This window comes from Paramacrobiotus metropolitanus, unplaced genomic scaffold (genome assembly GCF_019649055.1).
Source record: "Paramacrobiotus metropolitanus isolate TYO unplaced genomic scaffold, Prichtersi_v1.0 Parri_scaffold0000075, whole genome shotgun sequence".
Taxonomy (NCBI): domain Eukaryota; kingdom Metazoa; phylum Tardigrada; class Eutardigrada; order Parachela; family Macrobiotidae; genus Paramacrobiotus; species Paramacrobiotus metropolitanus.
Genome location: NW_026570295.1, coordinates 388,784 through 401,769, shown reverse-complemented (window position 1 = coordinate 401,769; position 12,986 = coordinate 388,784). Strand labels below are relative to the sequence as shown.

Genomic DNA, 12,986 nt, shown 5'->3' with positions numbered 1-12,986 from the left:
ACAAAAGTTTGCAAGTAAGTACGCATTAAAAAGTCAACATACTGTACGTGCGTACGAGTACTTATGTGTATGTGTCGGTTACGGCGATGCGGCAGTTACCTTCAAAATCCTAACAAAAAATTCTCTCGCTGAGTCGCTGCTCATCACAGTGCAGTGAGTGCACACTGCATTTGGCATGGACTCATGGTATTCATCTCGCATTGAGATTCTAATAGGACCTTCTAGTGTTTTCTTCCACAATTTATCGGTTACGCTTTTTTTGGTTTGCTCCTTTCTGCCGTAAATGTACACTGGGTGGTATATGATCCGAGGAAGCAGCCCAGCACATTGTGTATCGTATGGTCAGTTTAAATCAGAGGATGTGCCAGTTTACTTAAATTCCCATGTTAGCAGATTGGCATTGCAGAGCATAGCATCTATCGTTATTCGCAGCATTTGAGCGCGTTCTTGTATAGGAGCGCCCAACACCCTACCGACCACCGCTGTCACCACAACCCAGAGCACCCACCTTGCCCACCACCACGTCTGCCCCACGCAATCCCCTGACGTGCTCCTTCGCGGAGAATCTGTGCGGATGGACCACCGAGACCACGGACACCTTCCAATGGCAGCGTGTCAACACCGTCCCTGCCTCGCCACAGAACATCAACGCACCGCCCGATACCGATGGTAAACGCAGAATCACTGAGAATCGTTGAATGTCACTGCTGGACTAACCAATTTTTGCAGGGTGGTTCTTGTTCGCGCAAGGCACCGAGTTTGACCACGGCCGATCGCGCGCGTCTGGTATCCAGTTCAATCACACTCCGTGCACGGACGGTTCTGCGCTTCTACGTGTACGCCACGCCGGCGGCCGGCGATGGAATCTGTGTTAACCTGAATTTCGCTGACGGCGAACAAGTGACGATTTCTCGACGTGTTTTGGACTCGGCTACCCTCAACAAGTGGGCTCAGCACAGCGTGCTAAACTGAAAATTCAACCGAAAATTCAGCGTACGTTGAATCCGATAAAAGCTACGATTTATAATTAATTAACCATTTAACCGGGTATGATCTAATGAGTTAAATGAAGGAAGTAAGTTCTACCGTAAATTATTGTAATATAGATTTCATTTTACACATGCGCAAAATTTGTTCGTCAAGCCTTTTTATTAAATTACTAATTCTGAATTTAGTCAGTAGTGTTGTCTTAAAGGTTCTCGTATGCCAGAATGATTTATCGCCTGCAGTTTGGTGCAAAAAAAACCTGCACTTTTATTATGGTTTTATGCACACGTGAAAATGTAGTATGGAATAATTTTACGGAGGAATTCATAATTTTTACAAATGCAATTCGATTTGTCTATCTTTAACAAAATTTGATAGATCCAGGGCCGGAGCGAAGTCGGAGGGTAGAGGGTCGTTTTCGTGCTAGATACTCTCGTTTGCGAATGGTCTGAAATTCCAGGGATAGCGTAGAACGGTGGCTGTAAATAATTTAAATAGATAGTTCAGTGTAGAGTGGCTTGGTTCTCCCGAATTACTAAATTCCTTCGATCCGTCTTCCGTGATTGAGGATTTTTACTGTTTTCTTCTTCCGTCACTGGGTTTCTTTTGGAGATTGTGATCGGAGCCGGTGTGATGAGCATCCGCCGTTTCGGACTGGACGAAATCACATTCGCACCGGAGGGCGAGGTGGTCTACGACAACAGCCCCATTTTCTTAACGACGACCGCGCGCACCACCATCCAACGTAGCACACCCACCCCGCAGCCGGCCGTCCCTGACGCCATTTTGACCTGCTCCTTCGCCACGGACTTGTGCGGCTGGCGGACGCATCCGGAATCGGAGGGCGCTGGCAGCGCAAGAGTACGCCGCCAAACTGCGCACGTCGGAGGAGATCAACGCGCTGACGGATGAATTGACCTACGGGAAGGTGACCTTTTGGGTCAATCACGCCAACGCAATCAGTCACTACCGCTTCTCGGTGCACGCCATCTCCTCGGTGCTGGAGCACGATGAGATCGCCTTCGCGGATCCGGCCACGGATACCAATCGGTGGATTCAGCAGGAGGCGTATTTCTGCTTGAACGGACCGGAGCATTTGGTGTTCCGCGCGGAACACTCCGACTTGCTGACCAGTATGGGGTTAGATGATATTGTCGGAAAGCTTTACCAAGGTGCGATGATATATGAGCTAACTAATTATTAATTAAATGAACGAGACTAATTAAATAATTTTTAATCAACTGGTGTCGATAAAAAAGATGTTTTGAACACAAAAGCGATTACCGTAATTTTACAGTGCATTTGTTAGGCGCGTGGTGTGAGAATTCAAAATCCATGTGCTACGATTATCTTACTACGAGTGCTACGATTATCTTACTACGATCTCGTACATGCGAGTGGCAACAGCTTATTATGATAGATAAGCCAAAAACCAGAAACACCGTCCGCTTTAGAAAGCTAGTGCTACTGACATTTGAAGCCCATCAGCTGTTTGGCTTATGTTCCACATGCAGAATCTTAGATATGTGCTTACCGTTTGAAACAAAGCCGAATTTATTGCGGATGGTATTATGCAGGAAATGACAACACTGGTAAAAAAAGGAAACCGACTGTAGACGAAGTCTGCAGAACCATCGGGCAATCCGGTGTGCCCCATGCCGACGGCCGAGCCGGTGATCACCGAGGTCAGCACCCGCTTCCCGCTGGTCACCGCGGAGCCACACGGTGACTGCTACAGCTGGTCGCCGTTGCCCGGCGCATCTTGCACCTTCGACGCGGGCATCTGCGACGGTTGGGGTCATTGGGTTTCTACCTGCCCTTCGTCTTGGGAAACGGCCCCGTGGAGACCGGCGCCGGGATTCCCGACGACCAACCATGTAAACACTACACCGTATTAATCATAAAACAATAAAAAATCAAATGTAAACAGAGTAAACGAGATGCACAACGTATATAAATAATTTATGAAATTAATAAGGCAAAATTTAACGAATTATTAAATAAGGAAAATTAAAAAACTACAAAATAAGAACTAAAAACGTTTTTTAAAAAAGCTATGGGAGATTTATTAACTGAAAATTAAAAACGCGGTGACGTTAAATTTTCAAAGATGGAGAAACAAAACATAAAATTTTTTATCACTTGATAATTTAAGAAATTAATAAGGTAAATATTTGACGAATTAGATAGAATACGTGGAAATTGAGACAGCGCAGAATAAAGCCTAAACAATTTTTGAAAAAAGCTATGAGAGATGTATAAAGCGAAAAATTGGAAACCCGGTGACGCGATATTTAAAAAGTAGAAAAATCAGTTAGTTAATAATTTGAGAAAATTAGTAACGTTGTATTTTGTGTCATCCAGCTTCTGGTTACGCGGTGACCAACTGCACCGTCCGTCCCACGGTTCCCGACGAACCCCAGGAGCTGATCAGTGAGCTGGACGGCCCGAATGTGCAGGTGGAGGACGGGAAGACCTTCCACGGCCGCGTGACCTTTTGATACTACTTCAACAAATCCGCGGCGACAACAAGTACCTGCAGGTGTACCTGACCACCCTCCTCAACACCGTGGTCATCTGGAACGTCGACCAGGGCCAGTCAGGGCGCTGGCGGTACGCCGAAGCGCATTTCGAGGCCGACATCGGCTTCCACGTGACCTTCGTCGCCGAGCACAGCCGGTGCGGCACCCCCGTGGCCATTGACTCCGTTTCCGTTGAAGAAGGTCAGTTTTTGCCTTTTTCTGTTTTTTAATAATTAGCCGGTTTCTTGTGAAGCACTTAACTTGGAAAAAAATAAGTTGAAATAATAACGTAAGAGAAAAGTTAATCGAGAAATAATTAGCAAAAACTCGGTGGTATTTTGCAGATACGAAAGTTTTTAGATCTATCATTAATTTTACTTGCCGATTTTGTTTCTTTTATTCGATATAGTCCCAAATGCGCTGAGTGCCACGAAAGTTGAGGTACCGAAAGTAGTAATTACGAAGCCATAATACGGTTATCGTGGTCCATTGGCTTTTGCACAATGATCGTTGTTCCTTGCCAGCTCAGATAATTATACAAATTTGAGATTGGTGGAAATTTAGAAAAACAATATACCGCAGCATATTTTTGCAGTTACCGAAACTTTCCCTTTCTTTAATTCCGGCTTGCCATTTCTTATTGTCTTTCTGTTTGAAAATAGCCCCAAAAAACTGCTGCATGTAGAGCGTCGCGAAAACAGAAACCTGGAACTTTCTACCATTGGACCATAAAGACTGTAGTACTGGTGTCGTAGTGCAGTGTCTAATGTGATCGTCGATTACCTAGATTACGATGTCAGTAACCAAGAAAATTTGCCGGTTTCTAATTTAAAGTGGTACAGTCGGAGTTGCAAATGTTTTTATTACTACTTTTTGCGCGTTCTCAAATAAAACCTTTGTAAACAAAACATAGACCATCAGGTGAACTGAAAAAGTTCTAAGGAGAAATAAATTCAGATTATGGTCTCTCCATGTCAGTAATTATTTAATTATTTTCCCGTTAACTGGTGGTTTAATAATTGTTAATTTTTATATTGTTGTTGTTTTGATTATTCTGGATTTTTTAAAATTGTTTTTGCTCAGCATTTCATGTCATACAGCCTACAGATATTTTTTGAATTTTGATTTTTTCTTATTCTTTTGTTATTTGACCCTGGCCTGTAATGCGCCTCATCACAGGTCATGGATTCGTCTACGTGGAGAACGAGGGCATCCTGAGCGCGGAGGGCCGCTTCGCCGAACTGCAGACCCCGGCGTTCACCGCCAGCGACGCTAGCCACAACCACACCCGCTCGGCGACACTGTCCTTCTGGTACTACTTCGGCTACGGCACGGCCACCTTCCAGGTGTACAGCAAGAGCGCCGACGAGTGGTGGAGCGACCAGCCGGAGGAGAACAGCGTCTGGAAAGTGACGCACAGCGTCTCCGCCAACTACCAGCGACGCTGGCGCCAGGTCACTGCACCTCTGCTTCCAAGACACCCGCTCCCTGGTGTTCCGCGTCACCCCCAGTAACACCTTCGCGCATGTCGGACTGGATGAGGTCATCACCACGCGCAATAACGATAAGCCAGTATTACAAAATAAAGCATATTAACAGAAGTCGCAGCAGTAAATATTGTGGTTAAGACGGTTTTGTAGAAAGGTGGCACCGTAACGCAACGAAACCTCCTTGCAGGATGCAGAACTCAATACTGTAATTGCTGATTTAGTGATTCGTTTCATCTGAGTCAAAAGGAAGTAAGATCAAAGGAAGTAGATTTTTTTACTATCTAATCCATATGTTTGTAGCGTTAGCTTCAAATTGAGACGAATTATAATTTTGCTCGTTACGACCGAGTAATATTCGTCGTAAAAAATTACAGAGTGTGCAAGCGCAGTTAAATTATGCCACCTTCCGGCTACCGAAGAGGTTGGCGGGAATTTATTAACGTAAAACTGGAGAATAATGAAAGGGAAAAAGTTTATTCCATATACAGAACATATTTATATTTATGTAGTTTCGTAATTTGTAATCATCGATCACGTCAACTGCTGATATCCTTAAATGTAACTCCCCTTCTCTACGATATTATTGTTGTCTGTCAGCAGCATACATTAATTGTAGTATGCGATTTTCCAATATTCTGCTCCTCCCATTGCAGCGGGAGGGATATGGGACGACTGGGTAATATTAATGCACAGTTCTAAGCACCCAGTGGTGCATGCTTAATGTAGCCCTGATCGTCTGGCAGTACGCAATTTGGTCTTTAACATACTGACACGTTGCGTACAGTGGGACCGCACACCCGCGAAAGCCTGCAGTTCGAGAGCGGGACCTGGGGCTGGCACGACGAAGAATCCATCGGCCTCAACTGGCGACGCACCCGCGTGGCCGGCAGCTACTTCATGGCCACCCAATCCGACAACGTCTGGGAATTGTCCGGCACTGCCCGTTTAATCGCCGACACCATCCACCAGCAGGTAGGGTTGCAGTCACACTTCGAAGAGTTACATATTGCTTTCTTGGCAAAATTGAACTTGGCTTCGTGATTCGTAAAGCTTGCAATCGTTGGTGAAGAACAACAGCGACTGACCTTTGAATTTATTTTACTTATATTAATTTGTTTTTGAGATCGTTTCGAAATTGTTTGAAAATTACGGCTACCAACAGGTGCCCAACCCCACCCGCCTGTCCTTTTACTACGGGAACCACGAGGCCGGCCACGGCACCCCCAAGCTGAAGGTGAAGGTCTTCAATGAAGAGCACGAGATCTGGCACGCGCCCCGCAGCAACGCCACCTCGTGGCAGCGGATGGACGTCGTCATCTGCCAGGACCCGGGGTACCAGCTGGTCTTCGAGTCCACGGTGGCGGGTGTGCAGGTGGACGATTTCGAGTTGACCGGGGAGATCGAACCGGCCCCGCCCGGCTTCAGTCCGCAGTGTCCGTCGCCCATTTTGACCTGTGATTTTGAGGATGGCATGTGCGGCTGGACCACCGAGGTCAAGTATTTTCAGCTTCATCTTATAATAAATAGATCCCTTGCTCAAGTCTCTGCTGGACGAAATATGACCTTATCAGGCTGTTAGAAATTTTCATGATTATATTTCGAAAGTTTAATTGTTTTATTTAATATTTAATTTAATGAGATAAAAGTTGTGGCGCAGCCTACGAATCGACGTGCAGTTTTATGGCCCCATCTACGTATGTTACCACAACCGTAGTCTATGGGCAGCTATATAGTTAATGAGATCTCGTTTGTGCCGTTTTCGAAACGACGTGAAAGGAAATTTGATTAGAAATGAAATAAAATTTGAAGATACATGTTTCTTCAATAGGTTTTCGAAAACTTTTACATAGATTCTAGCCTCTAGGTGATGGAATGGTTAAAATAGATGTTTTTTTCCTAATTTCCATTATTTTTTTAGTTACTGTATTTTCTGGAAGTCTGTATTAAATCTGGTGGGTTCTTTGCTGAAATTGATTCATTAGGAGATTATTATGCACAGAAAAATTAATTCCGTAATTCGTTAGATTAATCTGCCACAGATTATTCTGGTGATAATTATCACTAGAATAAGGATAATTATCATTATCCTATGATAATTATCACTAGAATGATACTTATCACCTACAGGTGGGAAAAAATCTATGCTTCCGCCGCGCACAGACCGTGGAGAAAGCTACTGACAGTGGAGTCATCGGCAGTGCCGCGCAGGGCACGTGGTTCGTGTATGCCGCGGCCAATCAGCGACTGAAGAGCGATGAAGTGGCCCGCTTGGTGGCCAACGGCGCGGTCAAGTTGGAGCGCGACGGAAAATTCTCCTTCTGGTACCATGCACGCGGACACGGAGTGGATTTTGTCAGACTGACCAAGACGAAATTGGGCATGAATGGACTGGAGTTCAATGTGTTGTGGGAAGAGACTGGAGGAAATACCGATCAGTGGAAGCGAGCGGAAGTTGTCTGGTGCGACTCAGCGGAATTCTATGTGCGGTGACACTTATTTCAGAAAGCGGGTTACAAAGGTTTCGTAAAAAATTTTGATTTATTATTATTACTGCAAGTACTTGTATAGTTGTATTTAATAGTAGAATATATGCCTTGTATTTGATATGTATTTTTCGTTCATTTTACCAGTTTTTGTTAATTTTTTTATTTTACTAACGATTTTTCTATGCGGCTAATGGCTGTGTATGAATATTGTTAAAAATCAGTTGCAGATAATTTTCCACTTATTACTTTTATTATGAACTTTGAATACAGTGAGTGTTTTATTCTCAACAGCTGGAATTTTCTGCCGGCTTCATCCTGCCAGACCACGTCGTCGCCTTCGACGCCCTCGAGCTGGAAGACGAAGGTGCCATCCCGCCCGACACCTTCATGTGCCCCGGCCAGGCCGCGACGACCATCAGCTGCGATTCGAGAGCGACTTGTGGGGCTGGACCAACAACGGTCTGGGCATCGACTGGCACGTCCAATCGGCCCCTGACGACGTCGATAACTACATGACGGCGCGCTCCCGCGACGCGCCCTTCGACGGCGCCATCGCCGGCATCACCAGCCGTCTGATTTGAATTGCATTTCCTGCAGAAGGCACACGGGTGTGACCGCGGCTTCCAGTGTGGCGCCACCTGTGGCTGGCAGCCGCCCAGTTGGCTGGCCTTCAGCTGGTGAGCCATCAACGGATCGTACGGTGTCGGTCCGTACGCCGTGTATAACGACGACAGCGAAGGCTACCTCGTGGCGGACAGCCAGGACGTCACCACCATCACCGACACCCTCGAGATGCGCTCCAAAGCATTCCCACACGTCAACAGCAGCATGGCCTTCGCCTACCGCGCCTTCGGATACGGGATCGAGCATCTGCGACTGTACGGCGAACAGGCCGGCAACCAGCGGTTCCTGCTGTGGGAAACTGGGGATGCGTCGCGGGAGTGGCTGTACACGCTGGTGTCCGTCTGCTTCAACGATCCTGTTGTGGTATGAGTTGATCTTTTGACATGTGACCGATATGTTAAAATGACGGTGATTAATTAAGTAAATTAAGCTTTTTTTAATTTATTGTTTTTTAATTCTTAATTTGCTGGTTGTGATTAACGAGGTAGTGTTGCAGCAAACGTAGTGTTGTGGCAGACAGTCTAAAGTCACTGTGAATTCCTGGTTGATGAATCCGTAGTTTATCAAATGTCTGTCTATTTGTCAGTTATTTAATATTTTTTTCACAGTTTGCCTAATTGTCACTAGAAAGGGTGAGCTTGGCGTTGAGACGGCCCTTGGGCCTTACTGCCTTAGTAATGTTTGACGGTTTGACCTGTTATTGACTTTGAAATAGTCCACAAATCTTGTCGTTCATATGCGGTTTCGGTTACAGTTGGTGTTTAAGGCGTAGATCTACGTGGCCATCGACCACGTAATCTTGAACGAGGATCCCGACACGAACGCACCGACTTCGCAATGCCCGGCGCTGGATCTGTACTCCACCTCCCAAACCATCACTACCGATTCCGGGTTGACCACGGGACCGACCACACCGGCACCCATTATTATACGTAAGCTACATATTGTTAAGTGCAATATCGAATGCTGAATGATTAGCAATTACTGATTAATCAAGTTTATGAAGATGGTGAACGGCTCGTTATGGAATGTGTTATCAGATACATAGCAAATGCGCTGTTAATGCATTCCAACGTAGTACCGTGGCTGTTAAAGATTTTGCGCAGCTACATTAGCTATAAACCTACATCAGATTAAAATTTACAGAATACCGTAAAATTTGTTATGATTAATTTTTTGCACAGCTGCAAAAATAATTACCAGCATTTTTATCGTGTTTTTGTGAACACATGTTTTCCAAAATATCTGAGCTGTGGGTAGAACTTTTTGGGTGGCAATTAATAATTATTGACTGCTTGTACTTCGAATGCCTGCAGCGGAACCGATCCCCGGCACGATCAGTTGTGATTTCGGTGAAGCGCTTACGCGGACATGTGCGGCTGGCAGAACGCCGATAGTGCAGCCGCCGTGCACACCGCTCCTTCGCATCGGACAGACCAACTTCAGCATAGTGTTCGAAGCGGAACCGGGCAATTTCTTTGTCGGCGCCACCATGGGCAACGAAACCGTCCGCTCGGCGCGGTCGGTCAGCGCGAATCTTGGCCTCGGCCAATATCGTGAACGCCTCGTCCAACCACTTCCACATCGAAGTAAGCCATCGCTACTATTTCCGTCATAGGAGTTATTGAGTAGGTAATGTTGAATTAGAAAATGGAATGCGCCCGGAAAATTTCCGGGCGCATAAAAGTGAACCTACTTTTATTTATTTGTTTGCTTAAAAAATGTCGTGACATGGAAGTTAAACTTAGAACATGTCGAATATTCATGGATAAATTCAGCGCATGCAGTCTGTGACGCAGATCAAAATAATTACTGCTTCTGCTACACCGAACGTAGTATTGTGGCAGGCGAGAGTATCGCATTAATGGATCGCATTGATACTAAAATATTCGGAAAAGTCGTAAATACACTTGTAAATGAAATCATTGAAATTTTTTCCACGCATTTGTTTCTTATTCGTTTACTGTACCTGGATTTCCTTTGTAGTTTTTCTACCGAACAAGCGGCCGTAACGTCGCCGTCTACGTGGCCACCTCCAACCAACTCCCGGCCCCGCCCATCTGGGCCGCCGGCTCGGGCGCCATCGACTGGACCCGCGCCGTCATCGACTTCGACCGCCCCTCCAGCTCCCGCATCCAGTTAATCATCCAAGCCCGCTACATCCAGCGCGGCGCCTGCAGATCGCCGTGGACCGCGTCGTCCTGGCCGGCGAGAACGGCAACGTCCTCCCGCCCACCATCGCCACCACTGTCCAACAGCCCCTGGCCATCGTCGAGGCGGCCACCTGCTCCTTCGACGTGGGCCTGTGTCCGGGATGGATCGGCGTCAACTTCATCGAGAACTTCAACCGCTCCTACCACGGAGTGGCCGCCCAGGCCGGCAACGGCTATGTCTCCGCCGAACACCTCGAGGGCTTCTCGGAACTCTTCACCCGACCTTTATCACTGCTGGATCGAGAAGAAACAACTGTAGAGGTGACCTTCTGGTACCTGTTGGGTGCCGGAACGCAGTTGGAACTGCAGATTCACGAACCAGCTCTCGGGAACGGATTGGTCGGGGTGGCGTGCGAAACGAACAACGCCGAAGATTTGGTGAACCCCCTGACCTGGCACTTCATCCGTCAGAAGGTCGGTCTACCCCGCAGCGAGACTACGCTAATCACCATGCCGCAACGAGACCATGCCATGTTAATCACCGTATCGAGGGCTCGTTTGCCGCTACTGATGAAATGGCCTCCACGAAATCTGAGGGCATGCCAGTTAAGTTTTATGTGGCTGTGTTCAGTACGCAGCTGTATGAGCCAACATCTCAATGCGTTATGACTGAAACTACGAAAAAGAAGACACTACCCAAATAAACATTGTCATAAATATCGTCTAAATAAAAATGCGTGGTAACAGTCCAGAGAAAATAAGAACGGCTTTCGTAATGGTAAACACTTGAAGCGTTAATATGTTGAATCGAGGTTTAGGCGTTGGAGAAAGATTGTAGTGCGTAGGCTTTCCCTCGGCGTCGGTTTCTGCTATATTAAAAGGGAAGCTTCGAATTATAGCATAAGCAATCGTATTTTTTCAAGAAGCTACCGGGCTTTATGTACTGTCACTGTCGTTCAAAGTTTATGCTTGAATATCAGTGTGTTTTTTGTAATTTCCTAAATGAATGTGAAATAAGTTGAGTTTTTTACTGCTTGAATTTATAACTGCCAAGCACTAATACAGCGCGGTCCGTTTTTGTTTTGATTACATTTATTACTGCATAAATTATATTCTAATTTAATTTAGGCAGTTTGTTTATGACACTTTTGTCGACCAGGACATTAAAAATTTTTAAAAATAAATTTGATAATTTATTGATACTTTTATAGTTCAATAGTTACGATGACACTGATTTATACTGTTTCAGAATCCCGTGAACCGCTTATCCCGGAGCCGCAATCCACCAACGTCACCTGCGATTTCGAGGACTTTGAGACGTGCGGCTGGCAGTCGACCGATGGCTGGCGCCCGGTCCCCCCGGCTACGGCATCACCGACGACAACGAAGGCTACATGCTGGTCAGCAGCAGCTCCCTCCCCTCTCTCAACCAGTCCGCCACCCTCATCACTCGCAGCATCATCACTCGTATCGCGCTGTCCGCAGCGTCTTGACCTTCTATTACCGCGCTTACGGCCACGGCATCCACTCGCTGCAACTATTCGCCATCCGCGCGGACGAGCGCTTTTGATATGGGAAACCGACAAGCTCAACCAGCTCTGCGTTAATGACGTGGCGCCCCTCTGTTTCAACGATCCCGCCAAGGTCACGACGGCTTTCCGTGATTTTTGAAATATTTTACTGAATATTTTGGTTACTATTGTGATTATTTTTCATTTTTATTCTGGAATGTTTTTGTTGCTGTTTTAGTTGGCGTTTGAAGCGTGATTCAATTCGCGAGCTTTCTACATCGGTCTGGACCATGTGGTCCTGTTGGGCGAGGGATCCGACGCGATCATCCCGACAGAAACCTGTCCGGATGCGATTCCGCACAACACTGTTCCCTATCTGACCAGCCCGACACCGTCCGGCTTGACCACCACGGAACCTCCGGTTACGCTGCGTAAGTCGCCTTCTAACCTGCTAATAATCCCTTCGAAACGTTTTATTTTGCTAAACTAAAATGTGATTCTAAGTTTTGGAACGAGTTGAAATTCACGGCCCTGTATGTTTGGCAGACAATTTTATTCCTTTTTTTTAATTTGTTTCAGCAAATGCATTCACTGATACATCAACAACAGATTTATGGATTGCATTCTTCTTTACTTAGCCAAGAGAAAATCTGCGGAAAAACATGTTAGAATTGAAATTTAGTACGTAATATTTACTGTATGGACGATAGTTAGTGATTCAGCATAACACATTGAAACCGACGGATGCTCAGGACCAACGGATGCTCAGTCAGGTGCGTTTTTGATCAGTCAGCATTTTTCATAATGATAAACCAACGCATTACAAACCTACTTTAGCACTAGTACTCTGAACCCGGTTATAAGCACTGCAAAATCTATCAGAAAAATTCGGCAGTAAAAAGAATGACATAATAACGACGAAGAAAACTAATCTGAAACAGATATAAACTCCCTTAATGTTAAAAAGTATGTTAGCAAAAACTGGGGTATGAATATTTAACATTAATACAGGTCGTGGCTACATGTACAGTACCTGGATGAAGTGAAGGACCGTTCTGTGCGCAACGACACCGTCACCGCCGAACTGCGCACTCCGCCCTTTGTTATGTAACTTAGTATGAATTAAAATGTTTTAATTTTTAAATAAAAAATCACATAATTTAATTTATATGGGTTAAAAATTGTTTCTACTGTATCTTTTTTGAATATTGAT

General features: G+C 45.7%; 2 protein-coding genes across 2 annotated transcripts; both read left to right on the top strand.

Annotated features, from left to right (window-relative positions):
• The first annotated feature begins 253 nt into the window (after positions 1 to 253).
• On the top strand, positions 254 to 1,173 carry LOC129595163 (uncharacterized). Its single transcript, XM_055492079.1, has 3 exons — positions 254 to 341; positions 456 to 669; positions 730 to 1,173. Exons 1-3 carry the CDS (start codon positions 339 to 341, stop codon positions 873 to 875), a joined length of 363 nt encoding a protein of 120 aa, XP_055348054.1. The 5' UTR covers positions 254 to 338; the 3' UTR covers positions 876 to 1,173.
• Positions 1,174 to 3,515: 2,342 nt separating this feature from the next.
• Positions 3,516 to 11,647, top strand: LOC129595160 (MAM and LDL-receptor class A domain-containing protein 2-like). The gene is made up of 9 exons (XM_055492077.1): positions 3,516 to 3,710; positions 4,689 to 5,971; positions 6,162 to 6,491; positions 7,127 to 7,480; positions 7,777 to 8,472; positions 8,864 to 9,041; positions 9,426 to 9,698; positions 10,096 to 10,867; positions 11,512 to 11,647. The coding sequence occupies exons 2-5, from the start codon at positions 5,897 to 5,899 to the stop codon at positions 7,999 to 8,001; spliced, it is 984 nt and encodes a 327-aa protein (XP_055348052.1). The 5' UTR covers positions 3,516 to 3,710; positions 4,689 to 5,896; the 3' UTR covers positions 8,002 to 8,472; positions 8,864 to 9,041; positions 9,426 to 9,698; positions 10,096 to 10,867; positions 11,512 to 11,647.
• The last annotated feature ends 1,339 nt before the right edge of the window (positions 11,648 to 12,986 follow it).